This window comes from Siniperca chuatsi, linkage group LG18, assembly GCF_020085105.1.
Source record: "Siniperca chuatsi isolate FFG_IHB_CAS linkage group LG18, ASM2008510v1, whole genome shotgun sequence".
In the NCBI taxonomy this organism is placed as follows: domain Eukaryota; kingdom Metazoa; phylum Chordata; class Actinopteri; order Centrarchiformes; family Sinipercidae; genus Siniperca; species Siniperca chuatsi.
In genome coordinates this window covers 25197067-25221951 of record NC_058059.1, presented here as the reverse complement: position 1 = coordinate 25221951, position 24885 = coordinate 25197067, and the positions used below count along the sequence as shown (strand labels likewise).

Sequence of the window (24885 nt, the reverse complement as noted above, 5' to 3'; positions counted from 1 at the left end):
CACCAGCACTCCACAGATTCATTCATTCATTTGTGGAACTGAAGTTTTATTAGGAAGTTGCATGCTCTTTTGTTCTGTAACAAAGGAGAGCCACTGAACTCAGTCTCCCACAATCCTCACATGTTTCACATGTAGGTGTGAACTCCCCCCATGGACCCAGCTTCCAGCTACCGTTGGTCAGTCTGACCTGTGACCCGTGATGCCACCAGGTCAATAAAAGGGTCAGCGGCCATTGTTCTCTCTCTTTTCCTCCTGGCTTCATCTACAGCACTGCTGCTCAGCAGCAGCTGTCTACCAGTGTGTCCTGCTTGGAGCAGACACACAGCAGAACCAAATTTTCTCTTACGCGACACAAGGGCCTGCATAAGATTTCTGCTACAATACTTAGTTAGCGCCAACGGCTACTACACAAAGTCTGCCAGCTAACTTTAAGAAGCAATTAAGGAAGTTAGCGCCGAGCTAACTGTAAGGAGAACAAGAGACTAAGCGACCGGTTCCTCCATCTGCACAAATGGACTGCACAGCAAGGACTTTGCTTCAATCAGAACCAAAATTCTTCCCTGCCTGGCTCATACACATGGCCAGCTAACAGCGTAACGCCAAAGCTCTTCTTCCTTCACGGACTGGTAACATATAACTGGGCATAGCGTAACAGTGTACATGGCTAAGCACAGGACTGTTTAACTAATAACGTTTTATTGTTGTGATGTGCTTCCCTCTGGATTTGGTAGCCACATGCTAAGTTGATGTTAGTTAATGTTATGCTTATGAGTCTTTGCATGCTAACTAACTCTTTTAACTGGCCACTATTACCCACATCCACTCCAATTTGACTTTCAACAGAGCCCCACTCTTTATCAAACATGGCTCAGCCACCATTTTGAGTTAGTTCCTTTTCTTCAACGTCATATGGCCTTAGCTGCTATTTTGAAGTAGATTTATTTTGGTTAACGCCATTTTGGATACAAGCAGCCATTTTTGACCACACACACACACACGCTTTGTTCTGTAGTTTAGTGCATTTAGAGTTAGACTTCATATTGTGTGTTTTTGCTAATATTATCTTTTAATAAATGCTTGTGTATAGTTATGCTGGTTTCTTTAATATTGCACAAGAGTGAATAATTTGCCAACCTCTTCGATGTTGAACTCCAAATCCTTCAACCTACTAACTATTAATGGTAATTTTGGTTTTAGTTATTAATTTAATTATTGATTTATTAAGAGTTATAAATTGACAGTTTAGTGTATTTTATGAGACTAAATCAATTAATTAGCTATCATTTTCCCTTGTTTAAGGGTGGTGCCCCCAAGGACTTTAGTCATTAAAGTTATTTTTATGATTATCTTTGATAATTCTGATAGCCATAATTAATTGATTGCACCTACACAATTTAGTGTCCCTTTAACCATTGTAAATCCCAACAATATGCTGCGGAATACTCGCATTGTAGAGCGCTGCAAAACTAGCAGGCTGAGGTAGACAAAACACAGTACGGTAAAGAAAGGATCGGATTTTGAACAGCTTCATTTTAGCCGATGTAGATACATTCAAATATGCTCCGATCGGCCCCGATACCTATCCTTAGGATCCCCTCCAGACAACTCTAGCTTAAACTAGCAAATAGTGTAAAGTAGTCCAAATTTGGCTCCACAGTGAGCAAATACACTATTACAAGTAATCAATAATATCCCAATAATATAACATTATATGGGGTCATTTAGCATAATGAATGAGATGATGGAAGTACTTTTGCTACTTTAAGTGCATTTTGCTGATAATACAAAAGTACAGTTTTGAATCCAAGGCTTATTTGTAGTTAAGTGTTTTTACAGTGTGGTATTACTACTTTTACTAAATTAAAGGATTGGGATATTGATTTTTCGTGTATGTTTAACTATTTTATCAAACAACAATGTGGAGCATCATCCGTCTGACTTGTAACAGCCTCACATTGCTCATTACATTTTAGAGTTGTTTTCTTATTGATCCTGATTTTACATAGGGTCAACATGAATATTCAAATGTAAATGTACCATTGCATAGCCAGGTTGAATATTGGAGCCAAAAATCGTCGTTGAGAACGAAACATTTGTCTTTGTAAAAACTGTATATAATCGTCATCTTAGTGACATGCTATGTTCTCCTCTCTGGTGTTTTCCATCTGACCAGGTAAAGCAGTTGGCAGTCTGAACCTAGGGAACTTCTTTGCGTCCCATAAGGGTTACAGTCGTCAGGGCTTTGACCAGCTGAGTACTGAAGGCAGCGACCAGGAGAGGAACAACGAGGACAGCAGTGACTCAGAGAACGAGGAGTACTCTGCTCTGCCGCCTCCTCAATCCTCTTCTTAGATGCTCTGGGACCAGCCACCAACCTTCTGCTTACATTGCCAAGTTATTCATTATGTGTGTAACTGTTGTGTTAGTTGCCAATTTTATTGTTTATATATTTAAAAATATACTGTATATGAAAATAATTTGGCATACTTTAGATTAATTTAGAATTAATTTAATTTACCTGTAATCTTGATACAGCCTTGGTGACACGATTCAAACATACCACTATAAAATATTTGTTTTCCCCAAATCAAAGTTGCATTTAGTGAAAGTATTAGCACAATCCCCAGGACAAATGTTTGAGAATAAATTGTTTTGTATTGGAAACAGGTAAAACAAATCTAAGCCCATTGCTGGATTTTTATTTTAACTCGTAAGAAAATAAACTAAACTTCACTGAATGGCTTTTTTAGATGGGGAATTTCTATGACTGAAGTATTTCACAGTTAGTCATTTGCTGTTATAGTCATTTATACTTAAGGGCTCTATTTTCATGGCAGCACTAAGACCAGCACAAACAGCGCTGCAACAGTTTGGTATTTTCCTGACCATGACATTCGGTTTGCTCATTGCACAGGTGGGAGGAGAGGTCCAAAATAATTTGATGGAATGTCTGTAAATCAGTTAAATTAATATGGGTCATTCTTACAGTATCTGTTATGCACAGCTGCTTTAAACTGCATGAAAACCTCCTTCAGTTTGTTAACTCCCTGCAGCCATCTGAAGGCAACAGGACACATGCTGCAGCCTCTGACTGTGCCGTACCAGAGCGTAGTGCCACTACGCATGGCCATTCACTATGTTTACCTTGATTAAAGGCTGCTACCCAATAACTCCATGTAACATCAGACTGGTTAGTTATATTCAGCTGTATTGTCAGATATATTCTCACTGCTAATGAGGGAGACGCCAGATTACCGGGGCTCATGAATCCAGTACATCAACTCCTTTCAAAGTTTTTAGCAAATGTGGCATTTCATATGATATGATGTGAACATATACATCCTGAGATACAGTAGAATTAAGACTGAAGTAGCGTTGGATTGATGTGATCATGTACTTGGTTTCACCAAACAATTTTTATTATTTCTTTCTATTGTTATTGTAGTAATTATCTGTAAAAACCCACACCATCTTTCTTTAGTTGCAGATTTGTATGATGTGTTCACATTGTGCTGGTCTGCACCTTCCAGACAACAATATAATTTCCTGGAGAAGCAATCACAATTTGATGAGCTGTTGTTGTCATAACTCACTGTCATTGGCTCAGCTGTTTCAGAGCGATGAGACTAGTGGTGTGATTGGTTGAGAGTGTATTTATTAATCACCATACCCTCCAATCTATCTTCCACTTCACATAGCTCTTTTGCACTTTGCACTGCTACACATACATGAACCAAAATAGCAGGTGAGCTACAAGACACCCACACAGTCCTACCCATTAACTACCGCTTTATGCTGGTCCCTGTGCTTGCACCATTAAAATAGGGCCCTAAGAAAAAAAAACTGAAAACTGATATTGTCACCTGTTAGTGGTTGGCTGTTTATTTTGCTGTTCAGTGTTTTGATTTTGTTGAGTCAGAACTGGACTTAAACACTGTTTTTCATGGCATTTTAATATCTGAGTAAGAATTTAGTTAAGCAGGATTAGTTACTGAAATTTTGCAATTTTATCATGACTTTAAAAATTAGTAGTTTAACAGCAATGATATAGCATACAGTATATACCGTTTAATTTTACCGGAAAAGTGCATCCTTCCTTGCATAAATCTCTTCCATGTAGCAAAGCTACACAGATAACATTATTTCAGCATAATTGTTTGGTCCATGTTTCAGTTCAGTAACATGTCACTTGTAATGTTGTGCCTTTTTACATCTGTATTTTGCCTTTCTTTAGCACCTGCCATTACAAAATGTACCACAGGATGAAAACAGCCAATGCTGCTAGTAGAGCTTGTACTATACGGATTTCTCTTCCATTCAAGTAAACGGAAAGTGGATATTATTACATATATATGTATATTTATGTGTGTGTGTGTGTGTGTGTGTGTGTGTGCCAAACAAACATTGTTCAACAGCCAAGTCTCAAGCACTGTAACTGTTATTACATCAAACTCAACTTCAGACAATATAAAGAAACTGCGTGAATTGAGAAACGGTTGCTACCTACATCTTATATGTTAACAAAGGAACCACATCAGTCTGTTTGCAAGTTTTAAGCTCCTTACCTACAAATCATATATACTTTATATTTTTGGTCTCCATTTTGAGATGCATGCTGTACTCTCAAAACTTACTTGAGCAGTGAACATTATTGTTGTTTGGTACTACACTTTAAGTGTAGAGTCATTTGAACTGTCTGCACTGCATCACCTAAAATTGTAGGGCTGCAACTAGCAATTACTTTTATTATTGATTAATCTGGCAGTTTCTCGATTACTTGATCAATCGTCTTGTCTATAAAATGTCAGTAGATATTTTAAAATGTCCATTTTTATTCCCCAGACACCAAATTGAAATATTCAAATGTCTTGTCCAACCAACAGCCCAAACCCAAAGATACTAATGACTATCATAGATGACAGAAAGAAATTGGCAAATATTCACATTTGAGAAGCTGGAACCAGTGAATTTTTGACATTTTATCTTAAATAATAATATAAATGATTCATTCTTTTAAAAAATAGTTAATTAATTACCTTTCGATGGAATTTAAATCGATTAATCGACTAATTGCTTCAGCTCTAATACTAACAATGCAAATTTGATGTTCACTATGATGGAGAGTCATTGTATGGAAATTAATAAAAACCAATGTATACCTGGAGCAGTAGGAAAAAAAACTTTCAAATTTCTAAAACACAGCAGCATCGTTTGCAAAATGGTTAGTTATGATATAAAGTATACAGTTTGTAGCAAAGGGGCTAAAACATGCAAAACAGCTGGTATGGTCCATTAAATATTTGTATTGATTAGGGTTGTGATCAAGTGCATTTCAATGGATCTGTATCAGCAGTGTAAATCAGTTCTAATCTTTGGTTTATTGTGAACCGTTGTGCAAGGACAACCCACAAAGCAACTGTATTATGAAGAACAATATGAATATTGAATTAGACATTGTCGAAATAGTTTTCTTAGGTATCTAGATCACCATGATCAAGACAACATTAAATCTCAATAATTTCCAAGAAAATCTAACATTCCTCAATTCATGCTCAACTTTTCTGCACTTACAACTTCGTACATTGCTTGAGAATTAACTTAAAATTAAAAGTGATTAACTGATCACGTTTGATCTGGTCAGTTATTACTAATTTATAGCTCATCTGGTAGAGCGCATACCATGTTTCAAGGCTGAGTCCTTACCGCAGCGGCCCCAGGTTCGAATCCAGACCGGGCCCTTTGCTGCATATCATCCCGTCTCTCTCGACCATGCCTTTCCTGTCTCTCTCTACTGTGACCATCAAATAAAGCAGAAATGCCTGTCCTCAGTTTGCCGTAAAGTTTTAATGAATGATTTCCGTAATGGCATGCCATAGAAATTGTATTTCCGATGTTGCAGTCACATGTGGGCTATCTGATATTTATTGTGACACACTGGTTTTGCTGCAAGAGTACTATTTTCAGTAACTATGTTATTTGTGTAATAAAGTGTCTGCAAAGCATCACAGTGTCACGGTGGTTGTGGGATCAGACCAGTCAGGCAGTTGGTTAGATGACCAATGATTTTTCTTACAACAGTCTGTAAAGTGTATTTGTTAGAATCAGCCTTCAGCGTTCCAAACACTCTAAGCCAGGTAGTACAACTACTGTAATTCTGTAATACTAATTCTGTAACTTTCCAAAACCAACAATCTGACATTCACGCCCAGTTCAAACCTGATTGGCAATGTGAGAAAGGAGGCAGGGTTTGAACTCTCTCTAGCTTTCACTTTTCTTGTGAACAACCAAGTGCAACACTATAGCCTTTTTCACACATACCGTAGTTCCCAGTAAATTACTGGGATAACCTTTCAGGCACCGCTAGTGATTTTCACTATTCACACATGCGGCTTCATTCAGGAACATTTCAGTCTTGCGCCTTTAACACATGCCATGGCAATGTTGGAATAGATGAAGCAAGGGACAGCCCAGCAGATGGCAGTAATGGACACTACTACACACTAATGTTGTACACTACAGCATCTCTAACTGTTCCAGACAGCTGCCTTATCAATTTCATGCTCCACGCAGACTGAGAAGAGCTCCCTTGTTTCTGAATCTGTCCAGTTTCCAGACATTCTTGAAAAAACAGAGCTTTGTTGAAGACAAAAGAACTTCTAGTGCTTGTTTATCAAATCACTTGCGAAAGCATTGCTAAGGAAGGCAAGCATAAACAAGCTGAAGAATCAAATACGTCATCAGCAGAGTCTTTTGATTGGTTCACTTACTCCACGTGAAAGACGTAACCCTTTGCGTGCTTGTCCCTGCAGTGTTACTGCTTTCTTTAATAACACAGCCATTCAGGCATTTCCCCAAAATGTTACTAGGTCTTGAGGTGGGAAAATGGAGGTACATATTTCCCTGAATATTGATCCCTATACCCATTCTCATGACCCCATGCAGAAAATGTTCCTAAACATTTCAGGGATAGACTGAAATTGGACGTGCTGATGTGCTGCGGTAAGCGTATTGTCTCATTTCCGGTCACCGGTGTTTGTGTGTTACTAGTAGCGTATTTTTGCTGCTCTAGCTCATCACAATTTTGTTCAATTCTTCATTATAGTGACTAACTATCTTCTATACATTTAAATGTACACTAGTTCTTCTCAAGCACTCATAGCACTCTCCTTCGTTTAACGACTTTCTCGCTAATCCCACAGTTTACACGTTTTGCTAGCTACTATTCTTTAGTTTAACAGCTAGCAATGGCTTCTCTCTCTCCCTCTCACGATCCCGCTCGGTGTGTCAAGTGTTTAGCTATTCCTCCGCCTCCTTTAATGATAATGGTACATGTAATAAATGTAGCTTATTTGTAGCACTGGAGGCGAGGCTTAGTGAATTGGAAATGCGGATCCATGGGAACTTAATCATTAGCTGTTGTAGTTAGCCAGCCCCCAGTAGCTGGTGCGGACTGGCCAGATGTAGCTCATGTTAGCCGTCTCCCGGCAGCTCCCAAGCAGCCGGGAAACAAGGTCACTGAAGTTAATGTTGAGTCAGTGTGTACATATGCAAAGACAATGTCGGACTCTGTAGTTTTGTCTTGGCCCCTGCCAAACCTGACCAGTGATAGCATGTTCCACCACTGGCTGTCGAGGTGGTGTCCAGCTAATGATGTGGGCTTTGTAGATACGGACTTCCTGGGGAAGACCTGAGAGACCTACTCTATATGTCTATCTGATAGTGCTATAGCTAAATTTAAGGAAGTGATCCCATCTGCATTTAATTCGGTGCTATGTCTTGTAATGGCAAGAACAGACTCTCTGATATAATAACATAGAGATGCTATGCATAATTGTTTGGCGTCAGTACTTGATCTGTCTATGATTGTTTGGTCTGCGTGATGAGAACAGTACACTCATAATGATGACATGGAACTACAAAACATCCTAGTGACTGTTATGTCCAGACTTCAGGGACAGACTCTTCTCCCCGGGTTGAGGAGCCTGACCCTGAAGACTGGATAAATAACTGATGCTCTTTTTCCTCTAGACTCATTCAGAGCAGATTATCCTGATGTATGTTTTTGCTGCTGTGGGTCCATCTGCAGACGCTTGAAGTAAACCTACAGAAAGACAAATGATTGCCTTGAGTGTTTCTTTATTATGAAGAAATTGCCACTACAATTTGCCGTTGTCTGCATTTTCACTCGTGTGAGATGACTTGGGCACTCAGAGCAGCAGGTTAAGACTGTGCACGGCTAGAGTCTGGGACTCTTTACCTCAACCTCCCCGGCAAGGAAGGGTGGAGAAGAGGGGGCCTGCTGCCCTGAGTGTCCGAGGTGAGTTTATCGGGGTATACTGATTCTCGCTACCGTGAGGGGTGTGCGTGACAGATGTGTCAGCAGGGCAGGTCTGGGACCGCTGTGTGAATCATTGCAGTATTTGGCCAAAATGTTCACTGGCAGACAGGGGTATTTCTTACAGACCGGTTCTTTTCTACAATTCTTTTCTACACACTATTGCCAAGCTGGATCTGGACCTGGACTCAGCCCCCATCAAAGGAAGTCAGCCTCAACAACGAGCAGCAGCAGCTACAGCAGCAGCACCAGCAGAGGCACAGCCACCAACTGCGGCCTAAATATACCCGGGTGAGGCAATGGGAGGACAAGGATCATTCATTCCCGCACCTCCAACACCCAAAGAGGCCTACAAATCACATTGGGGTGGCCCAAACACCTCCAATCGCCTTTCCAGCCCTCACTGCGCTCGAAGCAACAAAGAATTCCGGCCCTGATCAAACTCCTGCACCTCCTTCAAAGTGATTGCACCAATGATGGAGGTGGCAGCAGGAGATGGGACCTCACAGCTGATTTTCAGACCATGGACATGCTGACCTGAAAGAAGCTGCACAATTTCTCCCCTCTGTTTGGGATGGGGGGGAGGCATTCGCTACACAGTTACTGGCCTTCTGCCAACAGTTCAGACCCATCACCATCGAGCTACAGAGACTGTTAGGAACTCATACCGTATAAACAGGCCATCACTGACCTCTGTGACAAAATAAAGATTCTCTTTCCCCTGAGAATGGATTTCAGAAAGATAACAGCCTGCAAACAAAAAGATGGTGAGACTGTAGTTGGCCAGGTTCACAGAGATCCATAATACACACAGTGGACTGAAAAAGCCTGAAGCTATGGGGGGTAATAATACAATCAACCCTAGGAAGTACATCTATGTGACCATTTCATCAATGTTATCCACCCTGAGATTGCGGACATGGTGAAATGCGTCTGTGTGACCTGGGAGTATGGTAACCTGGAGACCATAGAGAGACACGCAATCCATGCAGAAAAATTCCTCAAAGATGAGCAAAGGAAGAAAAGTACACAGTTGACGGACAGATTACAGATGGCGCAGCTGAGGGCGTATGAGAATCAGAACAGAGGCTGGGACCAAGGCCAACTAGGACGTGGAGCAAGGGGAAGAGGATGAGGAAGGAGTGACGCTTGTTTCAAATGTGGCAAAATGGGACATTGGGCAAAAGATTGACCCAAGAATCACGAGCATGCTGACTGACTAGACGGGGTGTCGACGCCAGGTCGGGAAGGAGCTGGCTTGAACACTGAACTGGAGACAACAGAGCTTCTTCAGCTGACTTCGACGATTAATTCATCTAAGCGATCAACCTGTCTCTTAGACCCCATTCCAACTAGGCTGCTTAAAGACATTTTACCCTTAATTAGCACTTTTTTTACTGGATATGATCAATCTGTCTTTTTTAACAGGCTATGTACCACAATCCTTTATAGTAGCTGTAATTAAACCTGGGATTTTAGCCAACTATAGACCTATATCTATCCTTCCCTTTCTTTCTAAGATCCTTGAGAAAGCAGTCGCCAATCAGTTGTGTGACTTTCTAAATAACAATAGTTTATTTGAGGATTTTCAGCCAGGGTTTAGAGTGCATCATAGCACAGAGACAGCACTGGTGAAAATTACAAATGACCTTTTAATTGCATCAGACAATGGACTTGTCTCTGTACTTGTCTTGTTAGACCTTAGTGCTGCGTTCAACACCATTGATCATCACATCCTATTACAGAGACTGGAATATGTAATGGCATTAAAGGAACCGCACTAAGCTGGTTTAAATCCTAAACTTAACTAAACTTCAGGCATGCCTTAAGGACATAAAGACCTGGATGACCTGCAACTTTCTGATGTTAACCTCTGACAAAACTGAAGTTATTGTACTTGGTCCCAAACAAAAATTATCTAAAGATATTGTTACTCTAGATAGCATTGCCCTCAGCAGCACCGTAAGGAACCTCTGAGTTATCTTTGATCAGGATTTATCCTTTAACCTGAAACAAACTTCAAGGACTGCCTTCTTTCACCTACGTAATATTGCAAAAATCTGGCACATCCTGTCTCAAAATGATGCCGAAAAATGAGTGCATGCATTTGTTACTTCTAGGCTGGACTATTGCAATTCCTTATTATCCAGCTGCCCAAATAAGTCCCTTAAGACTCTCCAGTTGATCCAAAATGCTACAGTACGTGTGCGGGCAAGAACTAGGAAGAGAAATCATATCTCTCCAATATTAGCTTCTCTGCACTGGCTCCCTGTAAAATTTAGAATAGAATTGAAAATCCTTCTCCTCACCTACAAAGCTCTTAATGGTCAGGCACCATCATATCTTAAAGATCTCATAATACTATATTACCCGACTAGAACACTGCGTTCCCAGGATGCATGGTTACTGGTGGTTCCTAGAGTCTCCAAAAGTGTGCGGGCAAGAACTAGGAAGAGAAATCATATCTCTCCAATATTAGCTTCTCTGCACTGGCTCCCTGTAAAATTTAGAATAGAATTGAAAATCCTTCTCCTCACCTACAAAGCTCTTAATGGTCAGGCACCATCATATCTTAAAGATCTCATAATACTATATTACCCGACTAGAACACTGCGTTCCCAGGATGCATGGTTACTGGTGGTTCCTAGAGTCTCCAAAAGCAGAATGGGAGCCAGAGCCTTCCGCTATCAAGCTCCTCTTCTGTGGAATCAGTTCCCACTTTGGGTTCGGGAGGCAGACACCATCTCCACATTTAAGAGTAGGCTAAAGACTTTTCTCTTTGATAAAGCATAATTAGGGCTGGCTTGGGTGAGTCCTGAACCATCCCTTAGTTATGCTGCTATAGGCCAAGACTGCTGGGAGACATGATGCGCCTTTTTCCTCTCTCCTTTTCTCCCTCTCCATCTGTGTGCATTTTTATCCCATTGCTGCATGTTACTAACTCACATCTTCTCTCCCCCGTAGTTCTGTGCTTTCTCGTTTCTCTCCTCTCTCCTTCTGTCGCTTTCAGCAGGTATTTCTGCCTCCGGAGCTGTGGGGTCTGGGTCTGTGGTTGTGGGCCGCCTGCTGCCCCCGTGTTCCTGCTCGACAACTGCTACTACAGTTGTTGTTATAGGCTCTGTTACTGATGCTGACATTATTCTTCCTATAGCTGTCATTCCTATAATTACTAATTTATTAATATTAACACTATAATTACTATTACACTATTTTATAATATATATTAATATTATAAAGAGTACAGTCTAGACCTGCTCTTTAGGAAAAGCGCAATGAGATAACTTCTGTTATGAATTGGCGCTATATAAATAATATTGAATTGAATTGAGTTTCAGGAACACCCCTGGTGGAAAGGTATACCACACCCTTGTCATGCAGTGAAGAAATTGAGAAACACTTTAAACATTCATTCTTATTATCTAAACGATGCTTGATCAATAATATCGGAAGAGATATGATGATAAGATTAGGAATTATCCTGATTTCCACTCCCAAAGGCATCATTGTAGCCAGAATTTCTGACACTGAATCACAATATGTGAAACACAGTAGCAGGGAGCTGATGTACTAAATAACACTCTGATTACCGAGGTCAAAGCTCTCTTTCCAGACAACTATACACGAATAGTCATCAAGTCGCCACAAGAGTTACACTGCAATGTATCAGCGGTGGTGATGAGACTGAGTACAGGGCTGTGGTGGGGAACTTTGTCTCATGGTGTGAGCAGAACCATCTGCAGCTCAATGCGACAAAGTCTAAGGAGCTGGTTGTAGACCTACGAAGGGGCCAGGCCACAGTTGACCTTGGTTTCCATCCAGGGGTCAGTGTGGACATTGTAGAGGATTACAAGTACCTGGGAGTACACATGGACAATAAACTGGACTGGGCTAAGAACACTCAAGCTCTGTACAGGAAGGGCCAGAGCCGCCTCTATTTTCTGAGGAGGCTGAGGTCCTTCAACATCTGCCGGACAGCAGGTTGAGGGTAGCGGACACTAACAGACTCAACAAACTGATCTGTAAGGCCAGTGACATTGTGGGGGTGGAGCTGGACTCTCTGGCGTTGGTGTCAGAGAGGAGGATGCTGGCCAAACTCCATGCCATCTTGGACAGTGTCTCCCACCCACTCCATGACGTGCTGGTCAAACAAAGGAGTACCTTCAGCGGAAGACTCATCCCCCCAAAAAGCACCACAGAGCGCCACAGGAAGTCATTCCTGCCTGTGGCCATCAAACTCTTTAACTCCTCCCTCTAAGTGTTAGTCTATATGACCCTAGGTCATTAAACTGGACATTGATCATTACATCTCTGTAATACTTGACATAATTGTGCAATATTCTGTGTTAATACCCCAGTGCAATATACTCTTTTCAGTTTAAAATTCCCTATTTATTGATATTGATATTTATTCATACCTCTATTACTGCTGTGCAATATCCTGCATCTCATTATAATCCTAATAAGCTACATTTAACTTGACAGTGCATGCACTATTACTTTATACCATATTATTATCATCAACCGATAAACCCACTTTGTACTTCACACTTATTTTATTTTATACTAGAGAGAGATATGCTACACTTTCTGTCACCTCTTAATCGATGGGTGATGGATGGTGACCTTTGATTAATCACCCCCCTGGATCCTCTCTCCCTCCCTCCGGAAGTGCGTTGCGTTATGCGTGGACAAATGAGCGTGAAGCAGGCGTGGTTAGCAGGAGCGAATGGGAGTAAAGTAGGCGTGGGAATGAAAAAACCCTGTAAATGAAATAATATGATTTAAATAATTCAATCATTTAAGTGAAATCAATAGTATCAAAAGTATAAAAATAATTTACAAATTTACCATCTGTAAAATCTAATCTTTCAGGAGCAAAAGACACGTCCTTCTCTGTTGTCTGTCTGGTGCAGAGTGAGATGTGAATGAATTGGAAAGATGTGGGAGGGTAGGCGGAGTTTGCGTGAACCAATGGGAGGGTTAGCCAATGGGAAAATAGGTTAGGAGGAGATTGCATGAGGCAATGATTTTGTGAAAATATGAACTAAAAAATAAATGATTATAGTTTTGAAGATGAATATATCGGTTGATGAATGTCAATGTGTGGCATCTCTTACAGCGCCTGTGCAGACTGTGATCTGTGGTTAGCAATAGCCTGCATGAGCAGCATCTCTTGCAGCTCCTGTGCAGACTGTGTGAAGGTAGATCAACGAATGAGGGTATCAGATTTCCCCCATAATACCATCACCCTTAAAGGCAGTTTGAAATTGGCGGGTGAAACTCCTCACACAGGGTAAATAAAACCATAGGGATGCCTATGGTATTTCTCAATCATCTATACATCCTGTGTCCTTAAAAGATCAAAGTTTGCTGCTGTTTCTGAAGGCAAAATTGTGTGAAGACAGACTGAGGAATGTCTCTTTTATGGCCTTAAGGCATATTGAATGCGTGTCAGCCAGACAACATTTTCATACACACTTTGTACAAAATAAGATAAATTACCCATAAAATCTGGAATCTGGGGACCATTACTCACTTTTATGTTGAAAAAGATTATACTTTCACAATATCATAAGGGGAAATTACAATTAGTGTCTTTAACACTGAGCCTGATGTCAAATGTACTTGAAGTTTCTGTGTGAAGCTCCGTGTTGGAGGTCTGGATAATAAACATCTCAAATGACAAGAAAGTAAAAGAAATGTTAAATCTCAGAGGCTAATCTCTGCACCAAACGCACACGCACACACACACACACACACACACAGGAAGCAGAGAAGGTCAAGAGGTCAACCATTGTTTTCACACACCTTATAAAGACAGGGGTACCTAATGACGTAGACAGATATCGAAGTGAGACGCAGAGAGCAGGAAGACTTCTGACATCTGACAACGGAAAATGGCTCAAGCAACCGGTAAATTACCAATATCTACTATATTTTACGTGTTTAAACCCTTAGGCAGAAAGATAGGGAGTTTTTTCATTCTTTGCAGTGACTCTAAACGGAGGGCTGAACCTTCAAGCAGAGGAGTCTGGTAAGTACAGGTCTACATTATGTATTTTTAATACAGAAATATTTAAAAGACTTTTATTTATTCAGCGGACAGAGATCCAGGATTCTCATTGGGTCGCAACCACAAGAGAACCAGTTCCAGTTCTGAGAATCCACACCTGAGATCCCGCAGGGCTTCCAGCGAAGGATTTCCATCGGCATGCTGTAAGTCTATTTGCTTTTTTAAATAGTTTTACAATGCATTGTGAGACGATTCAATCACGCCGTATAAATGTAATAATTACCCAACAGGGAACACAATGTACCTTCCATTTCTCTCATTTTACATCATAAGCAAACACGGAAGGTTTTGTACTTGTGAAATTAAATAGGTTGTGCTTTAAAATGTAATTTTCTACCAAGCTGAGTCTCATAAGGTATATTTGACTGTGTGCTGTTATATGCTATTATTGTCATTGGTTGAGTTATAGTGTTTCTCATAAGTATTATCTTGGTGTTTTTTAATATAGGAATAAGCTGCTATAAATATGAAATTCTAGGGTTTTTGCATTTGTTAAAATGGGCTTTTTTGTTAAAAAGTAAAAACAGCTGTTTTTGGTCCTTACCCTTGTCTTCACAACAAGTTGTGAGACAAACACATACATACACACACACACACACACACACACACGCACACACACAGACTCACACACACACGTATGCGGTCTGGCTGTCTGTTTACATACCAACCTTAAAGGGGCTGTTGAGTTTATGAGATCTTCTTTTTGTTTCTCTCTTTTTTGTCTCCAGCAAACAGACCCAGGTCCAGTCCATCCAGGTGCCCTCAGTGTTGCAGAACTACACACCAGCAATTGGATCTGAGAAGAGAAGCTTTTATCATGTGGATAAATTGCAATGATGTTGATTTAAGGTTTTTAAAAGCGTTTAATTTTTATTAGGTCATGGATCAACACACAGTAGTAGCTATTGAATTGTTAGAGAGTTTAGCAGTCTCAGTAGCACACAATCTTCAGAATGAGTCGGGTTTCCAAAACGATTTAACTGAAAATGATTTGTATGAAAACGACACAGCCACTACATCTAACAGCTCCGAACAGCTTGTAGATCCTCTCCTTGCTTTAAATCAAGCTCTCACTAACCTTGAACAGTTAGAGAATGAATCATCACTGGACAAAACAATCAGAATAAATAATGTCCAACTTGAATAAAGTCCCGCTTTATCAGACCCTCGGACACCCACAAACTATATCGATCTCAGCATACCCAGTCCTCCTGTGCAGCAAGGAGGTGCTCGTATTTCACCACAACCAAGCGTTGTGCAGCGAAGCCGATTTGCAAATTATCAAATCAGACAGTTGTTAAACTTTCCACCCCCTCTTAACGGAGACGGAATAGTGGACAACGGCGTTTTTACAACACAACTTTGCAACAGGCGGATGCGTTGCTATAGCAAGCATTGGCATATTCGACTCCTCGAGATGCGGTACAGTTAGAGCTGCGCGGGCAAAATCTCCATAGTAACGTCTCGGTTGTCTTATCTAATGACGAACTCCCCAGCCTAGCCGACTTTGAAAGGCTCTTACTCCATGTTGTGCAGTCTTACTGGGCCGTTATGGCCGATGGTCAGCTAGCACTTATTGTGGAAGTGATCCAGAACCCTAGGGGTGGGGGGAAACGAATTCCGGGGAAAATGCTAGACTGTGAAATCATAAAAAAAAAAAGACATTTTCTGTACATTGTCCAGAACAGAGAGAATCAACTATGTTTTGCCATCTGTCTGGCTCATCTGTTACATCCCGATATCAGTGATAGAGAAGCCCTCGAACGCGGTAGACAGCTTCAAAATGAAGTAGGGTTAGACCATCAGTCCGCTGTATCCTTTAGTGACATCCCAAAATTTGAAACTGCATTGGACTGTAAAATTCTAGTGTTTTACAGAACCAAGGATGACAGGGCTCTCCGCAAATTCTTGACAGATAGCCCAAGACGGAGTAAAACCCTGATTTTGTTTCTCTTCCAAAATCACTACTATGCAGTTAAAAATCTCAAAGCCTTTCTAGGTTCGCTTTATGTTTGTAAACACTGCTTTACAGGTTTTAACAGCGTGTTAGGGCATACTTGCGACGCTCGTTGCAGCGAATGCTTTGACCCTGGTTGTACACAGAGACCGTGTCAACCTGTTGTGTGTGACCAATGCAACAGAACGTGTCGCTCGCCTTTCTGTTTGACCAAACACAAAGAACCTACAGAAAGATCGAGAGGTCAAACATATGCCAGCGCTTGTGCCTTGTACAAAAAATGTACCAAATGTGCAAGGCTGTACTACTGTGCTATGAACGGTAATGGTAAACAACACAAGTGTCAGACTGCGAAATGTAAAATTTGCGGCGAGAAATTGATCTCTGACTCTGAGACAGAAAAAGTGGTGTTTTATGATTTTGAAACCTACGCCAACGAGAATGCCGTTCACGTTCCATTTTTAGTGTGTACACGAACCTTAGATGGTAAAACATGGAGCTCTCAGGGTCATTGTGCCAAAGAGTTTCTACTGCATTTCAGATGACCTTTGTACAAAAATGCAGTGTTTATAGCACACAATGCCCAAGGTTTTGACAGCTATCTCCTTATTAAAGCCATGGTCGAACCTGGGTTTAAAGCCCTCTTTGATTATGCAAGGGTCAAAAGTAATTTGTGTCACCGATATCGATTACAAACAAAGACACATTGACTCTTTGACTCTATTCTTTTTAATAATGCGTTTAGCTAATTTTCCGAAAACGCGCTTGGTTTCAGTGATAAAATAAAGGGGTACTTTCCTCATGGTTACAGCTCAGAGGCCCATTTGATTTATACAGTCCCCCTCAGTCTTACGGTATTGAGACCATGACAACGAAGCAACTAACAGACTTTTACAGTTGGTACGTGACGGTGCGGCACGGTACATTTAACTTAATGAAAGAGGCATGCCTCTATTGTCAAAATAATGTAGACATTCTCGCTGAGGATTGCATGCTGTTCAGAAAACAGTATATCGCTGAAACCGCCGTTGATCCCTTCAGTGCGACCATCTCGTCGGCATGCATGAAGGTGTTTCTGACAAACTTTCTACCACCGAAAACATTAGCAATCCCCTCTCCGGATGACTACAGGCGTCAGTTCAAAACATTTTCAAACGCTGGTATCCAGTGGTTAGAGTGGTTGTCACACACCCATGACATCCCTATCCAACATGCTTTAAATAAAGGGGAAAAACAGCTGGGGCGGTTCTTTGTAGACTGGAATGCTGAAATCGCTGGGGTGAAATATGTCTATGAGTTTCTAGGATGTTTCTATCACGGTTGTTCAATTTGCTATCAAGCGCACGACACCTGTCCTCTGACGGGCCGTCGCTTCAGAGAGTTGCAGGCGAGCTGTGAGGAGAAATTACGTGAGTTAGAAGCTGCGCACAAGGTAAAACTCATCATCATGCGTGAGCATACGTGGAGGATGTTAAAAAATTGTCATCAGGGGTTGAAGGAGTTTCTCAAACAATATAATGTTCCACAGCCGTTGTCACCCCACGAAGCTTTGTACGGAGGGCGTACCTCTGCTATAAAGTTGAGACACACCGCTGCGTCGAATGAGACAATCTCTTATGTAGATATGACATCTCTCTATCCTTACTGTAACACCAACTTCCCCTATCCTCTTGGACACCCTGAAATAATCTATAAAGATTTCCAAGAACCTCAAAGCTACTTTGGGCTAATCAGGGCAAAGGTCTACCCGCCGAGAGAGTTGTACTTTCCAGTCCTGCCTTATAGGACACATTATGAAGAAATTAACCAAGAGCGGGTGGGCTCCCTCTGGAGAGTTTGTCCATAAAGGAGAGATTGTGAAAGGCTCACACCTGCTAGACCTGTTTAAAAATCTCTCCGTCACGCATAAAAAATCCAGAGAACCCAAGGGATGGATGGGTTTTCTAAATACTTTACGGGACCACAACATCCCTTCATCCTTGATGAGTAACCCCTGTGCTCGCGAGCAATATCATTAACTACAAAAGAGAGGACCGCGTTGGGACGACGACGACGAGGGGTCACTCCTAGTGTTGAAGAAGGGGAAAAAACAGATGCCTTTAGCACCGCGTTGGAACGATGAGATGGAAACATCACCTCTGCCGTTAAGATCAGGAAAACAAAAGAAACATATACCTTTATCCCCTAGTTGGCTTTATTTGAATAAAAAATGAATCAAACAAATTTAACCGTCTCCAGATCCATCTTTATTTATAAGTTGTAACAATCTTTAAACATTTGTAAAGAACAGATGGTGTGGTGAAAAGATCTGGCTCTTTGCAACCTCATACAACTTTGATATTTTTTCATTTTGATACCATAGCATCATTTTTCATCACATCATCTTAATACAAAGACAGCACATTTTCAAAAGATAGACTGCAGGCTCTGTGGCATAAATAATAAACACAATGCTGACCGCACACCGTAGACAGAATGTGTTGAAGCTGATGGTTGTGGTATAAAATAGATTCACAACGGTTTTCTAAGAATTGCAAGATGCTTTTAGGAATACATGAAAAATCCAGGGAGAATCCGAAAGAATAAAAAAAGCTGCATTTTTGCCTTCCTCAAGAGTGAGGGTCAACCAGTGCTCTCCTGATTCATGTGCGGGGTGTGTGTTCACGATAAAAAAGGCTGGAAGTCTTAAGGACTGACGCAGTAAAGGTAACTGATCCGCGGCCCACACTCCGCAAAAAGCATCTCCTAGTAAATGGCGTAGTCCATCCATCCATCCATCCATTTTCTCCCGCTTATCCGGGGCCGGGTCGCGGGGGCAGCAGTCTAAGCAGGGACTCCCAGACTTCCTTCGCTCCAGACACTTCCTCCAGCTCCTCCGGGGGGATCCCGAGGCGTTCCCAGGCCAGCCGAGAGACATAGTCCCTCCAGCGTGTCCTGGGTCTTCCCCGGGCCGCCCCCGGTGGGACATGCCCAGAACACCTCCCGAGGGAGGCGTCCAGGAGGCATCCGGATCAGATGCCCTAGCCACCTCAGCTGGCTCCTCTCGATGTGGAGGAGCAGCGGCTCTACTCGAGCTCCCCGTGTGACTGAGCTCCTCACCCTATCTCTAAGGGAGCGCCCAGCCACTCGGCGGAGGAAGCCCATTTCGGCCGCTTGTATCCGCGATCTTGTCCTTTCGGTCACTACCCAGAGCTCATGACCATAGGTGAGGGCAGGAGCGTAGATTGACCGGTAAATCGAGAGCTTTGTCTTTCGACTCAGCTCCTTCTTCACCACAACGGTCCGATACAGCGCCCGCATCACTGCAGACGCTGTACCGATCCGCCTGTCAATCTCACGCTCCATCCGTCCCTCACTCGTGAACAAGACCCCGAGATACTTGAACTCCTCCACTTGAGGCAAGGACTCCCCACCTACCCGAAGAGAGCAAACCACCTTTTTCCGGTCAAGAACCATGGCCTCAGATTTGGAAGAGCTGATTCTCATCCCAGCTGCTTCACACTCGGCTGCAAACCGTCCCAGTGCATGCTGCAGGTCCTGGTTTGAAGAAGCCATCAGAACGACATCATCTGCAAACAGCAGAGATGAGATCCTGTGGTTCCCAAACCGGACACCCTCCGGCCCCTGACTGCGCCTAGAAATTCTGTCCATATAAATTATGAACAGAACCGGTGACAAAGGGCAGCCCTGGCGGAGTCCAACATGCACCGGGAACAGGTCTGACTTACTGCCGGCAATGCAAACACAGCTCCTGCTCCGGTTATACAGGGACCGGACAGCCCTTAGCAAAGGGCCCCGGACCCCATACTCCCAGAGCACTCCCCACAAAGCGCCCCGGGGCACACGGTCGAATGCCTTCTCCAGATCCACAAAGCACATGTGGACTGGTTGGGCAAACTCCCATGAACCCTCGAGCACCCGATGGAGAGTATAGAGCTGGTCCAGTGTTCCACGGCCGGGACGAAAACCACTCTGCTCCTCCTGAATCCGAGGTTCGACTATCGGACGAATTCTCCTCTCCAGTACCCTGGAGTAGACCTTACCGGGGAGGCTGAGAAGTGTGATCCCTCTGTGATTGGAACACACCCTCCGGTCCCCCTTCTTATACAGAGGACCACCACCCCGGTCTGCCAGTCCAGAGGCGCTGTCCCAGACCGCCACGCGATGTTGCAGAGACGTGTCAGCCAAGACAGTCCCACAACATCCAGAGACTTAAGATACTCAGGACGGATCTCATCCACCCCTGAAGCCTTGCCACCAAGGAGCTTGCCAACAACCTCAGTGACTTCGGCCAGGGTGATGGATGAGTCCGCCTCCGGGTCCCCAGCCTCCGCTTCCTCTTCGGAAGACGTGACAGCGGGATTGAGGAGATCCTCAAAGTATTCCTTCCACCGTCCGACAACATCCCCAGTCGAGGTCAACAGCTCTCCACCCGCACCGCACACGGTGTTGGTGAAGCACTGCTTCCCCCTCCTGAGCCGTCGGACGGTTTGCCAGAATTTCTTTGAGGCCGACCGATAGTCCTCCTCCATGGCCTCCGAACCTCTCCCAATCCTGAGTTTTTGCCTCTGTGACCGCACGGGCTGCAGCACGCTTAGCCTGCCGGTACCTGTCAGCTGCCTCGGGAGTCCCACGAGCCAACAAGGCCCGATAGGACTCCTTCTTCAGCCTGACGGCATCCCTTACTTCCGGCGTCCACCACCGGGTTCGGGATTGCCGCGCGACAGGCACCAGAAACCTTGCGACCACAGCTACGAGCCGCGATCGACAATGGAGGTGGAAAACATGGTCCACTCGGACTCAATGTCCCCAGCCTCCCCCGGGATCTGGGAGAAGCTCTCCCGGAGGTGTGAGTTGTAGACCCTGCTGACAGCGGGCTCCGCCAGACGTTCCCAGCAGACCCTCACGATACGCTTGGGCCTGCCAAGTCTGTCCGGCTTCCTCCCCTGCCAGCGGATCCAACTCACCACCAGGTGGTGATCGGTTGACAGCTCCGCCCCTCTCTTCACCCGAGTGTCCAAGACACGCGGCCGGAGGTCAGATGATACGACAACAAAGTCGATCATCGACCTCCGGCCTAGGGTGTCCTGGTGCCACGTGCACTGATGGACACCCTTGTGCTTGAACATGGTGTTAGTTATGGACAAACTGCAACTAGCACAGAAGTCCAACAACTGAACACCACTTGGGTTCAGATCAGGGGCGTTCCTTCCGATTACCCCTCTCCAGGTGGCACTGTCGTTGCCCACGTGGGCGTTGAAGTCCCCCAGTAGAACAACGGAGTCCCCGGGCGGTGCACTGTCTAGTACCCCTCCCAGGGACCCCAAGAAGGCCTGGTACTCTGCACTGCCGTTCGCCCATAGGCCGCCACAACAGTGAGAGACCTGTCCCCACCCGAAGGCGGAGGGACGCGACCCTCTCGTTCACCGGGTAAACTCCAACACGTGACGGCTGAGCTGTGGGGCTATGAGCAGGCCCACACCAGCCCGCCGCTCTCCCCCGCAGGCAACGCCAGAGAAATGGAGCGTCCAGCCCCTCTCGAGGAGACGGGTTCCAGAGCCCAGGCTGTGCGTGGAGGCGAGGCCGACTATATCTAGCCGGTAACGCTCAACCTCCCGCACAAGCTCAGGCTCCTTCCCCCCCAGCGAAGTGACATTCCATGTCCCTAGAGCCAGTTTCTGTGTCCGGAGATCTGGTCGCCGAAGCCCCTACCTTCGGCTGCCGCCCAGATCTCTCTGCACCGGCCCCTTACGGATCCTCCTGCGGGTGGTGGGTCCACGGGAGGACGGCCCCACTAAATGGCGTAGTAATCCATCCAATTGGTGATTGTTCATATTGTCTCAGTAATAGTCCACAAGCACCTGTCGTTTGGAATTAATCTCCAAAATAGACTCGAGTAGTATGGGGCAACGGTTCTCTGAATCTCATTTCCAGTCTTCCGTTGGAAACGCACGACAATGCATCGGCATCTTCGCAGGCGTTGAGATTAAAAACCAACAAAGAGTAGCCCCGCTGAAATTCCTCCCGGTCGATGCTTAGAGGTAAATCTTTCAAGTGTCTCCCCGTAGCGGTAAACATTTGTAAAACTCTCTGACTGATAACCCCTGATTAAATTGAGGTTGCAAAGCTTTGGCTGGCACCTGTCTCCCGTCCTGACACAGAGCCATGTATTCAACGTTGTTGTGAATAAAATTGAAGGGTGACAGATCTCTTTTTCCTGTGAAGGCTTTGTGGTTCACCATGACTATCACTAGATATTTAGGCATCGTCCCCAGGAAGAGATTTTCCTGGTTACATATTCTGGAATTCTCTGGGATGGAGTAGGTTTTTACATTCACGCGTGATAAATGGTAAAGAGCGTTCCCCCTCATTAAAGCTGACGCGTGACCTAAACGCACGGCCGGGGAAACTATGACTTTCTTGACAAACAACGAGGCCCCCAGTATATTTAAACGGAAAGTGCTGGTGCCGTTGCCCATGAGACAGAAGGTGTTGTTAGCTCTGGTCAGCTTAATTCTCAAATCCACAGAGTTCAAGAGAAGCCTCTCGCAGAAAAATATGTCTGCGTGAAGAGGACCTAGCAGGTGAAGCTCTTTAGATTCCGAGGTGAACCGAGCTCTCTGATTTAACCCCCTGTTTTGACCGTTATTTGGTACTATAGAGTCCATAGCACCGGCCGTGTCTTTGTAAAATAACCCGGCAGTGAACTGACTTTTTAGCGTATCGCCTGAATAGTTGAGGAGGGTCTCTATCATCGCTCTGTAAGGGTGAGTTGCGCTGGATTGTGAAATTAACCTATCCCCCAGAATAACGTCGCATTGGTTAAAAATTGTATTCAGAGGATAATTGATGAGACCCACTGCTGCATCGGCGGCTAGGTTTGATCCGTCGGCGTTGGTAATTTTCACACGAAGATGAATCAAAGTATCATTGCTGATTTAAGATGAGGCTTAGCAATGGCAAATCCTTTTTTCACCAAAGGCGATACAAAACGAAATATTTTAGAAAAAATCGAACCGATTCCTCTCCCATACATAACAGGCGCCCTGTAAAAACCAGGGAGAGCGCCCCCTACTAGATTCTCATAATAACTCTCACAACAGTGAGGATCGAGTCTCTGATGCATCATTTTGTTTTTGTCACAGAGGATTTTTTTTGGAAGGTCTAAAATGGAGTTTCACGATTGTTTTCCCAAAGGTAAAATTTACAGGTTTATTTTGATCCATCTTTATCTCAATGTGGATTTTTTTGATTTGTTGCTTGACCACAGGGTGGATTAAAATACTGCGTGATGACGTCCCCGTACATCCCTTCTATAGTGATTGTTCTCAAGAGCAGAGCGTAAGCGTCACCAACCAGTTGATGTCGTACCACATCACTATAACAATACATGTGATAAAATCCTCCCTTTATATCAGCCGGATAGGTAGCCAACTTTTGATTCTCCCAGCTTAACCCCCAAGATGTAAGCAAGAGGGGGGTAAACTTGTAGATGATATTGACCTCCTGCCTGAAAATCAAATCTCTTTTGAATGGAGCTAAACCCTAAATAAATATAGCAGTCAATTTTTCTAAGAAAGGCATTCAGCTCTATCTTGAGCTGGTCCAGGTTGTGATAATAACCTCCCCTAAACCCCTGACGGGTGAACACCTCGCTCTTTGACGCATCATCTTTGGGTTTATTCCTCCATTCAAAATAAGCATCCTCACTAGAAATGTTAAACCAGGTGTGGGGGTATGAAATCTCTGTCAGAGCTACCTCTCACGGGCCTTCTAAATCAATATGCTGCGCTAAATCAACGTGGTAGCTGGAGCACGTGTTATTTTTAAATACATCGAGACTGGCATTGGAGGATAGGACAATGTAGAACTCTTCTCCTGTGATTTGTTGTAATGATTCAGATTCAACGTACCTATTTGTTTTTATACATTTTTCAGATCGCTTGCCTTGACCCAGCTGTTGAATTTCTCAGGCCAGTTTTTCCAACGCACCAGCATTTGTTTTTTACCCCTGACAACACGCTTGTCCAGAATTTCTTCAACTTGAAATGCTTTGTCTTTACCAACCTTGATTTTTTGCAACTCCACCAGCAGATTTAGTTTACCCCCCTCTTGACACCAGCAGATTCAGCACAGACCAGTCCACTGATGTAAGCGTTGCTTTTGGAGTGAGGGGTCCAATCGTTTCTCCTTTCTCCAGCTGGTAAAACGTTCGTTGACTTCATAATTGAACGCATATCCCCACACGCCTCCATTTTCTAAAAGCCATTCCTGAAGTGCGCTGGGGGGAGGTGTCTGGATCTGAGTCAAACACAACACCTGTTTCTTGGGTGCGCCCCCTGGTGTTGCGTTTTGATAATGCGTCACAGGTGTCTGGCTGATCATCTTCAACTGATTCATCTTGTTTGATGTTTCAGACCAGAATAATTATGCTTTCATTTATTTTTTTTGTTTCATGCAAGCTCCTCCTAACCTATTTTCCCATTGGCTAACCCTCCCATTGGTTCACGCAAACTCCAC

General features: G+C 43.6%; 1 protein-coding gene across 8 annotated transcripts in view; it reads left to right on the top strand.

Moving 5' to 3' along the window:
* pam (peptidylglycine alpha-amidating monooxygenase) overlaps positions 1-6002 on the top strand; it is a 104880-nt gene extending 98878 nt beyond the window's left edge. For 7 of the 8 annotated variants that reach the window (XM_044174832.1, XM_044174831.1, XM_044174833.1 and 4 more), the window contains one exon: positions 2174-6002. In XM_044174832.1, coding sequence (XP_044030767.1) covers positions 2174-2352 — 179 coding nt within the window. In that variant the 3' untranslated portion in view covers positions 2353-6002. Of the gene's footprint in view, positions 1-135; positions 627-2173 lie in introns of all 8 variants that reach the window. The other variant, XR_006375555.1, reaches the window with a different exon arrangement.
* Positions 6003-24885: the final 18883 nt, after the last annotated feature.